Raw genomic sequence first — 16,773 nt, 5'->3', positions numbered from 1 at the left:
TCCTTTTTAAATGTGTGAACTTGTGATACATTACAAGATCAAACACTGTTTCTGAAAAAGTATTTTCTATTCTTTATAAAGAAAGAATACTAGTGGGACATAAGTGAATACCAAAGATGCTTTTTCAATAGGCAACTTTACTTTATGTTTTTTTCTTTGAAGATGTTTTGCTTCTTGTCCAAGAAGCTTCTTCAGAGCTGAAGAATTCCAATTGCCTCTTGAAAAAGCACCTTTGGAACAATTATGGGCTGGATGACTGAAAATCTCCATATACCCTTAACTAAATATAACAGCTGTTTGTAGTACTTTCTTAAAATATATATTTAGGGCCAGACTGAAAATACTTGCTTTGTTCCCAGTGAAATATGTCAAGGTAAACAGGGGGTTAAGTATTGCACTAAAAGAAAAGATTTATTCCAGCTAATTCTTTTCCTGTGCTGGAAAAAAAGAGAAGAAGAAACCCATAGCTAGAATCTGCAAACCGTTCCTGCTGCATGGAAGTTTCATTCTGAATGAACAGGATGCCAAATGTCACAATCTCAGTGGAAATTGTTTTGCACTCTTGGGTTCAGTAGCATGACCACTTATTTTCATCTTTCTTTATGCACATTAATATACTAGATTTTGCATTTAACGAAGTATAATATATAAATAGTATGGTTGAGTATTGCATTTTCTAAAAAATAAACCCTACTTTTGACTGCAGCATTATAGCTGGCTAGAAAAGCAGCATCAACATTGCTGTTGAGTTGGCTCAAGAACATGCTATTTGCTAGATTTTATGGCTATTCCATTCATTGGTTAGTCATAGGCAGCTATAATTCTGTTGTGCATCACTCTAATAGAAGAATCCTATTTCTTACCACTCATAAAAAAATAAGGACTTATCCTTATCCTTGCCTTCAGCAAAAACTGTCAGCTGTCAAACTCTTTACAGTAGCCCCCTACACATCTGGATTTGTTCATTTTCACAGGGTTTTAAACTATGTGCCTGGAAGCCATGGTTATTTTGGATAAATAATCATCATTGTCTTAATAGAGTGCCAAAACATTTTCTTGACTGATTCCTCAGTTTGTCCTCAAATACAACTTTGGATCATATGTAACCAATGCTGTAAATTCATTTGAGGAGATATTTTAAAAAGGTGTTGACAGATAGCTTTTAAATAAATATTTCTCTGAGAACAAAAACATCCACTGTAAAAAACAAAGAGATAAACTGTAAACAGAATTGGAAGGAGGATCCCTAATCTATGTTGATAACATACTGCACAGGTTTTTTGTACATTGAAAAACCTTCAATATTGAGGGCTGGGTTCTTCGTGGAAAAGACTACTTGTTATTTTGTTTTTCAACTAAATAAGCCACCAAGTGTAATTCCTGGTCTGGGTTTCCCTTTCTGTCACTTCTCCATAATTCTTTGTATTTCGGTTGGGCTCTCAGCTGCCTGCTGCTTCCTCTTTTTCCTGCATTCCTATATTTCATTATTTGCAGCTTCTTCCTCTTCAGCAATATGAGGAGGATGTGGAAACCCAGTTATATTATGAGCTACAAATCAGCCCCTAGTATCCGAGAGTCCCTGCTATTGAATGTTAATGCTGTGTCTGCATCAAGGAGAGAACTGTTACAAAAGTCAAATGAAGGAATTAGGCCATTATCAAAGGCACAAGTCTTTCATGGCATAGGGCCTGGTTATTTGAACAACTGCCTATCTTCCTGGTTGGCAGTTGATAGGGTTGGCATGCTCCAGGTTCCTTCAATTAAATAATGTCATCTATCAGGATCCAGGAAACTTCGGCTATATCTTCCTTCTTGAATGAGGTTCCTCTCGAGGTCTGGATGGTTCCAACCCTTATAACAGCCTTATAGTATTCCAAAGGTCTTGAAGGCCTTGCCCCTCTCCTAGGCCTCGGAGTAGGACAGTTGACGCCCTCTTTGTTGGAAGTTAGTTGGTGGTGGGATGTTATAGGATTTAGCAGATTCCTCATCTTGCTTTTCTTTTTCCTTTCCATTTCCCTTTTCTTTGTCTGGATCTGAAGCATGGAACTAAATATTAGCCTTATATTTCCTAGATACAATAAGAGAGCAAGAAAAACAAAAGAAATTCTCAGGTTCTGCCTCTCTAACTGATCAACTGAGATCTACAAGGTATAATTGAAATAGATTCTTTCCCTCCTGTCAGAGATAAGTCAAGAAAATTTAATGAATTTAATACCTGAGAGCGAACAAAAATGATTGCCTCTAGTACCATTACTTGATCAACTCTTTTTGTTTCCAGTGATGGCCTAAGGACTTTTAATGTCTGAGATGTTTGGTCATGAACAATTCATCTAACTGAAAGATAAGAGAATTATAAAAGACGAAGAGAGAAAGAATATTCTCTTTCTCCTATCGGAGAACTTCTTCCTGTGGCAGAGCAATATTATCAAGCACTTGTCTGGACATATTTAATAGCTGCTAAGGAATCCTGGAAAAAGTATGATTTCTTTAAAAAGTTGCAGAATGTTTGCAACCCTGGAAGCATTTTTTTTCTGGTTTAGGAAAAGAGTTGTAGTCCAGGCTGCAAAACAATAATTTGTGGAACTTTTCCCTCACTCTTCTTTCTGAATTAAGAGCCCTCTAGTATATTGACTCTTATTAGCAAGTGCAATCTTAATCCTTCTAGCAGTTTCATATCCCCTGTGAAATATTATTCTTGAGCTTGATTTTCCTTGCTTGCATAGGGAGAACATATCAGATTCTTTTCTTAACCCAATTCTGATATTGGGTCTCAAGTGAGATATTATTCTCTTATCCCTATGCATATATATAGAAGTCTTAACACTATTCCCTCCGAACATGGTTAGAACTGTTGGAAAAAACATTTGTCTGCAAAACTGCTCTATCATGCTTTAATCAAATATCTTAGTAGAAATGTCTATGTATATGTATATGAACAGCTTGATGGCCAGACATCTTTTCCTTCCTATTAACAATTCAGAAATTTTTAGTAAAAAAAAATTGAATTGAAAACACAGAAGGAGGGGCAATAGAACTACCCATTTAGTCTTTCCTCCTTCTATATAGAATGGAAGCAAATTGATTTCTTTTACTTGATATTTATATTTCAGGTGCAAAGACTGACTTTTTTTTTTAACTGGAGGAAGCATCAGGTTGGTTTATAGTGCTCTCTGTTCATTATGTAATAAGGTCAGCAAGCATGAAGTGATCACATAGTAGAGCAAATAAAGTGCTCTGAAGGTTGGGAGTAGAAACAGTGCCAAGTGGAAATGTCCAAGACATCTCAAACTGATGAGGAAGAAAAGGCTAAGGGGGAAAAGGGGAAGTACTATGGAGAAAGAAAAAAAGCCAACAAAAGTCCAGAATTGCTGTCTTTGTGGATGTTGCACAGGAGAACAAGAAGCAATAGGTTGAGATTTCCAGTTAGATGGGGGAAGGAGTGATTTGCTGGCTCAGCTTTGCTCTCCTAGTTCCCTAGGGAACTTTATGTTCTTCAGCTTCCATTTCAATACAGCTCTTTGGCTCTTTGACAGTTCTTTGGCTCTGCTATCCCCTATGGCCTTCTAGAAGAATATCTGTATGGAAACTCATATCCAGAACTTTAGGAAACAAGAGTCAGTTTTGGTTAGCTGTTGCCTTTTCCCTTTTAAAACATGATGGGGGGGGAAGCAGAACTAAGCAAAATGAATAGTTAGATCAGGGCTCCTCAAACTACGGCCCTGGGGCCTGATATGGCCCGCCAAAGCCATTAATCCAGCCTGCGAGGGACCAAAAGGCTGTCCCACCCACATTGCTCCACCTACCCACCACCCCCAACCCACTTTCTGGAGGCCGAGGAAGCCAAAAAGGTGCCTGGTTTTGGATGGCAGAGTGATTCTGAAGGCCGAAGAGGCAAAAAATGGGCTCATTTCTGAAGAGAGGGGGGGGAGGGAGATGTATACACACATCAAGGTATCCACCTCCCTTCACTAATCTGCTTTCCATCCCCAGGAGCATAACAAATTAAAGTTTAATTTGTGTGTATTGTTTAATGGACTGCTACATTGGCCACGCCCACCCAGTGACATGACCACCTAGTCACATCAGCCAATCACATAACCACCTAGGCACGCCCACTCAGTCACATGACCACCTAGCCACGCCACCTGGTCACATGACCACCTAGCCACACCCATCTGGCCAGTCCCCCCCCCCCCAACAGTGTGAGGGACTGTGAATTGGCCCCTGTTTAAAAAGTTTGAGGACCCCTTAGTTAGATTATAATTAACTATAGAAAATCACAGTCAATGATTATGATAATATAATCTTCCCAAAGCATTCCTTACCTTTCAGCAGTTGTATGGACACAAGCCACAGACTTCAAAACCTCTTTATAATTTCTCCTGCCTACGTAGAATTCATCAAATTTTCTAGGAATTTTACAGTGATCAAAGGAACTACAAATCAGGGAGCTTGATATTAAAACCAAGGGCTCTGAGGAGTAGATTAAAAAGTAATCAGTTTTTAACATGTGGCATATAATATGGGTGTTACCTGAAGTGAGTATATATATTTTAAAAAATTCTTTCTAAGCTAAACCCTGTACTTGTTTTATTACACATCTTTATTAGTAAATTCTGAGAATGTAATGAAGCAAAATATATCTTGATTCCAGGAAAGAACTTGACAATGTCTAACTTTCTGCATAGAAAACTAATATGACATTGTCTAAGTGATATGACAAGTAATATATAACTGGCTTGAAAAAACATGAGTCCTCATCAAACTAGTGGTAGGTATCGGGTGAGATGCCATATTGTTATTACTTGGGTGGATGAGAAGGACTAGGGATGACATGAAAGCAGTCTTCCAGGACTTAGCAGTTCTCACAGAAAAGAGGGAGCCAATATATTCTCCAAAGCACCTGAGAGCAGGACAGGAACTAAATAGTGGAATATCATTAAAGACAGATACTTCCTAGTACTAAGAAGAAATTTTCTGACAGTGAGAATTAATTAGAGGAATGACTTCCCTCCAGAAATTTTGAGTAATTCATCAATGAATGTTTTCAAGAATAAGATTGGACAACCTTTGGTCTAGAATGGTATAAGATCCCTTGCTCAAGCATGAGATTGGACTAGAAGATTTCCAAAGTTCCTTCCACCTTGTTATTCTATGTAAGAAGTATTAAATGATACAAAATTGTGAGGTTTTTTTTAAAAAATGCATAGGAGATAAAATAAATGAATAGAATTCATGATCTTGAGAAATTAACCTGCAAATTACAAAATGAACATTCAACAAATAAATGTAAAGTTCCTTCTTTATCAAACAGAATCAAATGTAGAGATATTGAATGAGGAATAACAATGAATGTGGACAAGATTTTGAAATAGTAGCTGATTACAAACTAAATATATATCAGTAGTTGGATGTGGCTGCAAAATAGAGAAATAGTATCTGAGCATCTTTTAGGAACTGATTCAGGTGGATAAGGATGGATAAGGATGGGTTAGGAAATATGACATTAAGTTCTATAAGGATGTATGTATGAAATGCAAAATATTTAGTTTTGAAAAAAACTGAATGGGAAATTGCGCCCTTAATTAAGTACCCAAAAAATGTTACATAGAAGACCTATTCTTTATCAATACAGTCCACATATCCCAGAATAATGGATTTACATTATAGGAAACAGATTTTGGTTTGGGGGAAAAAATCTAATAACAAGACAATAGAATTCATTATCTAGATGGATGGTGGGCTCCTCTTTATTGGATGTCTTTAAGCAAATATTGGGTAACTACCTGGATGATTTAATTTAAATTACTACATGAATAAGTAGTTGTCTAAATTGCCCTTCTGGTCCCATGATTCTAGGGTTTAGCTTCCTTACCAAGAAAACAATTCTTTCCCAGATCGACCATACTATTAAAGATAAGTCTTCTAAATATTATTCTTGTGTTTTAAGTTCTATTTTAACTTCACTTTCCAATTCTACATACTATATGATGCTCTCATAGAAGCAATGTCTGTATGATTCTTCATCTTGTGCTGCTTGACCACCTTACAATCTAGCATCCTCTTTACCTTCTTTATTGCAGCTGCATATAGGGCTGAAGGCTTTAAGGATTTTCACACCATCAACCCCAAATCTTTTTCTCGTAAGTATTCTGTGGGCATGATGGCTAGATATTGCTTAACTTTTTCATCTGTGCATGTAACTTCTGTCACTCATGTATTTCTTTTTGTGTCTGGTTTTTTGTTCTTGCTTTTGTCCTTTAACTTTGACCTCCTAGTATTTTTTTTCAAATAATGTTAGTGTTACACATACATCAGTTAGCTTAGAGAAAATCCTAATTCATTTATACAATAAATGAAAATTCCTAGTATATGCCTGGTTATAGAGTCATATGAAAAAATACCTCTTATATCAAGAGAGAACTAAATGCTTAGTAACTTCTATTTGTAGGCCCTGTAACCATTTAAATAAAAGAAAGACTTTGAGTAGTACATATTTACTTTTCTACATATAGAAGTGCATGGTTCATTGGTTAAGATTCTATTGTTTGTTTGTTTGTTTGATTGATTGATTGATTGAAAAAATAATTCTTATGCCTTGATTTCAGATTTCATAAGGATGTGGGGAAAAATTGAGAAATAAGGCATTGGTTGGTTAACTAGGGCCCTGAAACTGCAAATCAGGTCAGAAAATGGAGGACTAGGCACATGATGCAGTTATTAAGTCAAAACTAGCAGTGGCTAAGTGATAGAAGTGGTTATGAGATCAGACTATTCTTCTCAACACTGAAGTATTTCAGGCCTGGGGACACAATTTGAATGGCACCGCATTTGTCTTACACGTGTAATACCCAGATTCAAGTGCTAGCTAAACTTCATATTGTTAAAGCATTATGTACTAAGACTGGGGGGACCAGGGACGTGTGGTCAGGGGAGGCAGGGGAGGCAGAGCCTCACCTCTCATCATGAAATAATAATATATAATAATAATATATATTTCCTCCCATCCCTTTTACACGGCTCCCGCTAAACTCCAGTAAGGAGAAGAGCCTTTGGGGAGTGAAGAGGAAGAGGAGGGAGGAGGAGGAGCGCACGCACGCGGGGCGGTGCCAGCTGGGCAACTGGCGGAGGCAGGAGGGTTCTCGGAAGCGCGAATAACCTTCCTGCCTCCGCTGTACTTTGCGCGCTCCTCGCGACTGCAATAGACATCCAGAAGTGGCAGGGGCTGTTGGGCTGGAAGCCCAAACCCCATTAGCCACAAAAGCTGCTTCTGGACATATATTGCAGTCGCGAAGAGCGCGCGAAGTCCAGCAGAGGCAGGAAGGTTCTCGTCATTCCCCAGTCGCTTTCGTGGCTTCGTCATCAACACGAAGTCCGGGAGCACTGACAACATTTCTGCCTCTGCTGGACTTCATCTTGATGATGTCGCCACAGCTGCCCAGCGCGGACGGACGGAAGTAGCCAGAGGGGCGCCGAGGCAGCCCGGTGGACAAGCGACCGAGGATCAGGCTGCCTGATCCTCCATCGCTCGCTCGCTCGCTCTTTCGTCCGCCCGGACCCCTCGGCGCCACTCTGGTTACCTCTGGCCGGCCGCGCCCAGCAGCTGCGGTGACATCATCAAGACGAAGTGGCTTGGAGGCAAAGTGCTTTTCAGTGCTTTTCTGTGCGTCTGGCGTTTAGGTAGATAGCCGGATGTCCTAAACGCCAGACGCACAGAAAAGCACTGAAAAGCAGCTGCTGTTGCGGGTCGCAGGTCGCGAGCCGGCGGAGCGCGCTCAGGAAGGCGGGAATGGGATCACGTGTGCTGGAGGCTGAGGCAGCCTCAGCCTCCAGCACACGTGGTCCCATTCCCCGCCTTCCTGATGATGTCACCAGCCTCACCAGCCATAAACCTCACCGCACGTCACTGGGGGGGACTCTCATTCTAACATCATTGCCAGTTAATCAGAAGTGCTATACAAGTGGTCTGATTTGGCAGAAGGCTAATAGAACTTAAAACGTGCAAAATTCCTCATATCCCTTCTGTTTGATCTGACTCATAAAAAAATAATTCACCCATTGTCAATTATCTGTAATAACAATTGTTATCACTTTGACAGTAGGTGTGAGAGTAGCTGGGATACTGTGGGTCTGCATTTTAAAAAAATTTATATGATTAAGAGTTAATAACTTAGACCCAATCAGGCTTTTGTAGCTCATAGCAGCTGATCCTTAAAAAGACCTTTCAAAAGTTGACTTAAAAGGAGGCTATATTATTTTAGGACCATTGCAGAGCATGTCTTCATACAAGGAAGTTTCACTGTGCTTAGGGAGGTTTACTCCCAGTAAGAATATATGTTTTGTTTTTAAAACTGGAAGAAGATAAAAACAGACTGAATTTGATCTACACGTAGTCACGCTTTGGGTAGACACACTGAAATCAATACACTTATCAATTAATCATGATTTATTTATCCCATTGATTCAATGGATTAATTTTGGCTCCCATTAAATATATATTTTCAAATATCTAGTTTTGGTATGATAATATAAATAGCAGAATGGGAAGATGGGGTATTTTAGGTTCTACCAAACATGCAGAGGTTGACAAAATTTACATGTAGCAGTGTCATAGTATGATCACAGGAAAATCATTTTTGCTTCCCAAATATTATCCATGACCATACCCTGTATAATTTTATGGTAGTACATTCACTTTTAATACACAAGAAACCACCCAAAATGATGAAGAAGTAATGTTCCATTTTTTACTATCCATTTGTAACCCACCTACCTCCCCTTTGTTTATATGGTCTGAAGAGCTGAAAACAAATTCTGATTAACATTTTGATATAGATTATGCATCTAAAAAGAAATAGTTGTTTCTTGGTCAGTCACCTGGAAGAATATAGGTGGTCCTCAATTACAGATTGCCTAGTTCAGTGATTGTTCTAAGTTACAAAAGCACTGAAATAGTAGATTTCCTACAGTAGGTTTCCTACTGGTTCTTAAACTTGCAACTATTGCTGGGTCCCTGTAGTGATGTGACCATAATTTAGGTGTCTTGCAACTAGTGCACATTTACAATGGTTGCAGTGTCCCATAATCCTATAACCGCCATTTGTGACCTTCATATCTAACTTCTAATAAGCAAAATCAGCAGAATAGCTGGCAGATTGCTGCAATTTGCAGTCCTGGGATTCATGCTAGGGTTATTAAGCTTTGGTTTTGTTGCTTAATAACAGCGAAACTGATTTTGTAAGTCTGGAATGATCATGTGATATTTCACTTAATGTTTGTGTTATTTAGCAATGGAATTGTTGGATGCAGTTATACAGTTGGTAGGTGAGAATTACCTGTATTATTAAAGGAATAAAATCCTACCTACATGAAGCATACTTACATATTGGTGGGAATGACATGTTTATATCCATCCAATATAAAAGATTTCTAAAATATTTGGAATGAGCAATACCTCTGTAGATAAATATTTGAAAATAAGCCTCTTTATACACGAAAAGATGGCATGTCAGAAATACATTTTTTAACTTCGTTTCTTCTTGATATAGTTTTCTTTCTTCTGAATTGTTCTGCTTTTCAAATATGAAAGAATTTCCACTTATATTTCCACTTAATTTTCTTACAATTAAGAGAAATGGATAGAATTGGAATGAGCAATCTGCAGTGTGGTTTACATGTGTCAATGTGGATTACATGTGCCCCCAGACTACTCCCATATTGCACTGTCAAAATTCATTTTAGTGACACAATTTTAGCAACTAATAAACATTCTAAGGAAGTTAGGGGGTTAAGAAATATGAAATATAAATAAATATAAAATAATAAAGTCATAGTAAAGCAAAATGTTCAAAGTAAAAGAAGAAGAAAAATTAAAATGTTTGGGCTCTATTTCCTGATGATGTTATGTTTCCTCTTGTGGCCTTCATTTTTTAAAGTGCCCCATCCACACCAACGTCAATTCCCATCTGCTAGATCAAATATGGAAAAGCAGCTTTTTCTTTATGTTTTCATTCCCTAGATCCCTGACTTCTAACTTTTTCCTTTATTTTGAGTTCAAGGCACCACTGTAATATATGCTACTGCTATGGTGAACACAGAATTTATGGAACAGAAAATGACAGAATCTCACAAGTTTTCATGGCTCCAACCTGAATTCTTGACAGATTTTGAGCAAGAACAGTTATATCATTCTAGAGTTGGCAATCTGTCATAATGAGGACCATTATTAAAAGTAGCTTATATTTTGACACCTGCTCCAGTGACTGTCTAGGGAACCTAGGGCTCAGGTAGAACCATGGCTCTAGCCAAGTCATACCTTTCTTCAGGTATGTGAATTTGGACATACCTCACTAAGTATATTCCATTGCTTCCTCTGTCATACATGGAATCTCTGCTAGGTTGCCTCAAGGTTTGATAGGTTGGTCTTGTTTATCCAGTCATATATCAGTCAGTCTTTTGTTATAGTAAATGAGAAGAAAGTAATACAGAAAAACATAAAGGTGAAAACTACCAGGTGAAAGAAAAAAATAATCAAATAAATTAAATTAAATAATAAGGCAATAAAAAATCAATAATAATAAATGTAATTCATGGCAACAAATATTACATCAATAAAACAAAACTTGGCCACATTCTCCAGTCAAGTGTGCCACCAAGATCATATATTGAAGAGCTATTGTGGCTGACAGAAACATTGATAATTTAACTGGTTTGCACATTATATTGATATGAGATTTGGGCATGATATGAAATTTAAGAGTTATAAATGTAAATATTTTAATATTGTATATGTATTTTGAATAAGTCCATTCCACCCATGTAAGTACATTAGTAATTTGTCACTTAATTATATTGTTAGTGTATTATTGAAAAATGCTTTCCTTTATGCTGTTTTTTCCCCCACAATGATTTTGATTGGTTTATTTTTTAAAAAAAAAAACCACTGAGTGGCATCCTCTATTGTTTCTTTCAGCCGGTAATATTAAAGTAGAGACACAGAGTGATGAAGAGAATGGGCATGCCTGTGAAATGAATGGGGAAGAATGTGCGGAGGATTTACGAATGCTTGATGCCTCTGGAGACAAAATGAATGGCTCACACAGTGGCAGCAAAGCCATGTCAGGAGTTGGAGGCATTCGACTCCCTAACGGAAAGCTAAAGTGTGATGTCTGTGGGATAATTTGCATCGGTCCCAATGTTCTTATGGTTCACAAGAGAAGCCACACTGGTAAGGTCTAGCAGAGTTTTTTTTTTCTTTAGCTACTAGAGATTTGTATTCGAATTAATCCAGTACTGCGCTGCCCACTCCCATCCTGAAACTCAAAAGGTTTCCAGACAATACATTACTTAACACACCCAGACCATACTGTACTATATACCATATGAAGAATACCAGTATCATACCACCATGAAGAGTCCAAGGAAAAAATTAGGTTAAATTTCTAATCCGTTCCTTTTATAAATCACATAGAATAATCAGGCTATGTCTTGTCTTCAAACCAGGCCAGACATAAGATCAAAATAATAGCAGTTATCAAATTGAGAAATGATATCCTTTTCCATTCACTCAATAACCATATTTTAGAAACAAAATAATAATTGCCAGAATCAAACATCCAAACTGATGTTTTTTAACCAAGATTTAAATATAACGGGAATATAGTCCTTTAAAGTTAATCATTCCGAGGTTCAGATAGCAATTTTAATCTTCCAGAAAGTTTCTGTTTATCTGGAAAAAGGTGGATCCAAGGAGTGAGTGGCAGATCTTAAACAGACAAATAGTTTGCTCATGGCATTTGCATCAGTGCATTATTGTCAGCAGGCAAATTACACCCCCCCCCCGCCCCATAATTCATAACATGAATTGTAAGGATTATGTGAACTCCATTGTACTTTCTGTTAGAAAAAAAAACAATGAGTATGTTTGCTTCCAATACCATAAACTACTGTTGTTTATACTACTAGTGTTTGGTTATGGGCACATACAAACATGAATGTTGATAGAGACTTTGATAGAGCTTGGAATTTAAAAGGCAGAAACCAGGCAAAGGTCTTAAATACAAGAATATATAGTATTCACTAGATTTCAACTAAACTATTCTTGTTTTTGAACAAGTCAAGATTATTTCTCCTGAGTGATTTATAGCATCTTTAGAACATCACTAAGTTTTCACTGCAGTTGCAATAATAATAATATGACCAACAGTAACAATAATAAATTGGTTATTTGGGCAGAACAATGATTGGATGATACATAAAAACATACCATACTGTAAATTGCAATTGGGGACATAACCAGAGAAGGCAGTCTTATAGGATATCATTTTTATACTATTACCAGTTAAACAGTTTTAACAATGATACTTCATTCTTTCCTTCTATATATATGTTTTACCTAAAAGGGTACTTTTTGGGTTCCTTATATGACACATCAGTTTTTCTATGAGGAAGCATTGAACTTCTGCCATGCAGAGCCATGTGTGTTGCAGAAAAATCTGGGAAGTTATTAAACGAATCCTTTTACAGGATTTTTGGCCTGACCATACCTCCACAGGAATGCATAGAAAGTTGTTGCTGTCCAACTGTTCCTGAATATTATATTCTCCATGCATGCTTCGTATATTTAAGATGCAGCCTTAAAATACCTTGCATTATTTGCAAATTACAGACATAAACAGTTAATTCTGATTTTTTGTAATCTTTCCATAATTTCAACTTAACTCTACTTTGCTGGGTGATCTGAATTTTCTTGATTTCACCAGCAATCCTCTGTCTCACCCAAGTTTCATGTTTCTATACAACACTGTTTTCTGATCCTCAAATTATATAAATATCATTCTTATCTCCAGGTTTCTATTTTTGACTCTAGGTTTTAGTCTACGAAATAATTACTTATCTGCTTATGTTCTCCTTTGTAACCTAATCTGTACCAAGAGGGACTGCAACAAGTGGGAAGTGCTGTTTTGACTTCATTCTGGTCATGGTTGTCTGTTTGAAAAGGCCACTGAAATAGAGGAGAAATTTTAACCTTGTAGGAAGGGAGATCCTGGCAAAGAGGTTTGATGTTGTTGATTCCTGTAACCATGCTTCAATATGCTGGCGAAGCTAAATAGCTGTGCATGCTCAGGCATGGGGAGATATCTGGGGGTAGCCACAACGTAGCAGATAACCATTCCCTCATATCAAGCATCTCTTTTGAAGGTTTTGTACATATCTAGTCCTAAGAAAGCAAAAATAATTATCTCCAATCCTACTTTTTCAGTAGCATATGAAAACTACACATGGCAATCTCATGGTGAGATTTCAGCATGTATCAGATAACAGTATGAGGTTTAGTTTAAAACATTTACTATAACTCCTGAATATTCCATAATGCTGTTTGGGAGCATAAACATAATAAAACAATTGCAACTTTCATGGTCCCACTTGTTATGAAGCAACTTTAAAGATCAAAACCATTGCACTGCATAATCTAGGGGTTTTTGGTGCCTCTGAGTCAGTATTGATTCCTAGCAATTATCTGGATTTCCTCCTTCTATTTTCTTAGGAAGGTTTTTCAGAAGAGATTTACCTTTTCCTTCTTCCCAGAGGTAAGATAGAGTGACTGGCCCAAAGTCCCCCAGATGGGCTTGTGTCCAAGTTGAGACTGGAACTCAGAGCCTTCCTGTTTCTAACCTTGTGCCTTAACTACTCAACCTTACTGGCATAAGCATAGCAAATATAATGAATGACTGATATGAGTTAAAAGGTGTAACTCCAATCCTCAATATATCTGCCAGATGTGGTTATTCAAAACCAGTGACGTGCAGTGAGGTTTATGGCTGGTGAGGCTGGTGACGTCATCAGCGCGAGCCGCAGTCCCCTTCATGTTGACTCAGGAAGGCAGGGAATGGGACCACGTGTGCAGGAGGCTTAAGCTGCCTCAGCCTCCTGCACACGTGGTCCCATTCCCCTCCTTCCTGACTCCTGAGTCAACATGAAGGGGACCACGGAGCGCGCTCCACGGGACCACGGCTCACGCTCCGCGGTCCCCTTCATGTTGACTCAGGAAGGTGGGGAATGGGACCACATGTGCAGGAGGGAGGCTGAGGCTAGAGGAGCCTCCTGCACACATTCCCGGACCACGTGTGCAGAAGGCTCCTCAGCGCCTTTTCCCTTTTCCCTTTTTTTTTTATTTTCATGATGAGAGCGGTGAGGCTCTGCCTCCCCTGACTCCCCTGACCGCAAAACAATACTTGATATCTTCTATTTTTTTAAAGTCCTACATGTAACTGAGATTATCTGATTTTTTTTCTCTTTCCATAAGTGCTTGACAGGTTAGCATACTGACACTTTCTGCAGTTGATTGAAATCATAGCACATAAGACTTTTTCTTGACTGTAAATGCCAAGTAGCCTGCTTTTAATTAAAATGCTTCACACAAGCTTGTTTAGGCCTAATTGCTGTGTAAGTTGGAAATATTTAAATAGATACTGTTAGAGGGGATCATATTATTTATATGTTTGTTTATTCTAACAGTCCTAGGGAGTATCATAACCATAAAATGACTACTACCATATTTGATTTTAAATGCTCTGGGTCTTTCAAGGTCATAATAGTATCTATAAATATATTGATTTTAAATTCCACATTTTCCACCATTGATTTCACTGTTATTTCTGACTTTAGTAGCAAATGATCAGTAGATGACATCTAAGTTGAAAAATGTTTCAGAAAAGGCAGTGGCAAGATATTTCCATGCTATTCCAAGAAAGTGTTGTTAATTTTCATACAAAAGCCACCAAGAGGTAAGTTAAGCTGGAAGTTGACTTCCAAATAAACAAACAAACACAAACAAACACAAACAAACAAACAAATAAATCTACAATGTAGTATTTAAAACAGAAGACAAAGGTTCTTTCCACATCAGAAAACAATCTTTGTAACCAAATTCCTCATTCTTAAAAAGCTTATAGCACATTTCAAAATCATTCCACAGTTTAGTCCTTTGTTATGTTGTCTTAAAGAAAAATTTCTATAGTACAAAATCTGAATTCTGTGTGGATATTGCTTAATTGCAATTTTAGGATTAATTTGCCAACTTCTTTTTTGGATACTGTTGCAACTTTCTAGCACTTTGCTTCAGTCTGTTTCTTCTATGCAACATGTGTTTTTACTCTTTCACAATGTACATCCTTAGTCAAAGGAAGACACTTTTTTCAATATTCTAATTCTATCATATTTATCTTTTTTTTTCTTTTTCAAAACTATTTTTCAAATAATTTTCCCATGTGAAGGCATATCAAAACAAAATGTTACAGTTGCACAGAGAATTATCTTCCATTTGGTATATGTCCCTACCACAGAAACTAGGCTTCACAGTGCAAGTGCACTTATTCTTTCCTCAAAGTTTGCTACTGTTTCCAATTTCCTGATTAGGGAAGCTGATTTTTTCCTAGAACTCCACCCACTCAATCTTTTCCTTTGCCTTTAGTTTCTGTTAAAGTGCAGTATTACAGACAAACTCTGCCTACAGCCTGGAGTTTGATCCTGATGGGGCTCAAGGTTAACTCCAGCCTTCTATCCTTCCAAGGTTGGTAAAATTAGGACCCACCCAAATTATTTTACATTGTAAACCATCCAGAGTGTACTGTAAAATACTGTGGCGTGGTATATAAATATAAATGCTATTGCTATTCTAACAGACACTTGCAAGTTTATTAGTGAAGCTCTTCATGGAGTGCAGATAAGTAATAAAGAAATCATAGATCATAGGATCATTAAAACATAGGGCTGGAAGAGACCTTGGAGTTCTTCTAATCCAACTACTTGCCCAAGGCAAAAGGATTGTATCTAGAAGAAATGGCAGTCCAATCTTTTCTTGAAAACCTCCAGCAATGGAGTAACCACAATCCCAGGGGGCAAACTATGCCACTGATTCATTGTTCTTACGGTCAGGAAATTTCTTCTTGGTTTTAGATTGAATTGTTATATGAGCTTCCATCCATTGCTTCTTGTCCTACACGGAGATGCTTTGGAGAATAAGTCAAGCTCCTCTTCTTTGTGATAGCCCCTCAACTATTGGAAGAAATGATTATGTTGTTCTTAAGCCTTCTTTTCATTAGGCTAGACATTCCTAGTTGCCTTAACCCTCATACCATTTAGCCAGCATTCTCCTTATCATCTTTGTTGTTCTTCTCTGCACTCTTTCTAGGGTCTCAGCATTCTTTTTGTATCATGGTGACCAGAATGGATATAGCATTCCAGGTGTGGTCTCACTAGTGTGATATAAAGTAGTACTGTCACTTCTCATGATCTTGATGCTGTCACTGATGCAGCTTTTTTTGGTAGCACACTGCTCACTGTTACTTAAGGGATGGTCCACTAGGACCCCTAGATCCCTCTTAGAGTTAGCCAGGTACTATCTGTTCTATAATTGTGCATTTTCTTTTTCACTGATTTCTACAGCATATGTTTTATATAGTAGCCACATGATTAACTTATTTATACCTGGCAACCCTGATGATGTTTACATTATGTTGCAACAGAAATATGGATGATATTTTCTGACAAAGTGTTCATCCCCACTACACCTTTCCAAACAATATGGAATATTCCAAATCCCTTTTAAGCATGACATTTTCACAGAATTTTCTATGTTCTTTGCAGTAAGGGGGGCAATGTTACATATTTCCTCATCTATCTGCATCCATATTGAACTATACAATATTACAATTTCATTGTATTTAAGTACAATGACAATAAAGATTATACTTAGACCAATTAAATGGGTTT

At 37.6% G+C, this 16,773-nt stretch overlaps 1 protein-coding gene across 9 annotated transcripts in view; it reads left to right on the top strand.

Annotated features, from left to right (window-relative positions):
* IKZF1 (IKAROS family zinc finger 1) overlaps positions 1–16,773 on the top strand; it is an 87,204-nt gene that overhangs the window by 57,613 nt on the left and 12,818 nt on the right. For 3 of the 9 annotated variants that reach the window (XM_081969794.1, XM_081969790.1, XM_081969789.1), the window contains exon 4: positions 10,973–11,227. The exons of 4 other annotated variants lie outside the window; for them this stretch is intronic. In XM_081969794.1, coding sequence (XP_081825920.1) covers positions 10,973–11,227 — 255 coding nt within the window. Of the gene's footprint in view, positions 1–6,083; positions 6,144–10,972; positions 11,228–16,773 lie in introns of all 9 variants that reach the window. 2 more of the 9 variants (XM_081969797.1, XM_081969791.1) reach the window with 2 other exon arrangements.

The sequence above is a fragment of the Natrix helvetica genome (assembly GCF_964273705.1).
Source record: "Natrix helvetica genome assembly, chromosome: Z".
Classification (NCBI taxonomy): domain Eukaryota; kingdom Metazoa; phylum Chordata; class Lepidosauria; order Squamata; family Natricidae; genus Natrix; species Natrix helvetica.
The sequence above is the reverse complement of the archived record's forward strand: the minus strand, read 5'-3'. Positions and strand labels throughout refer to the sequence as shown.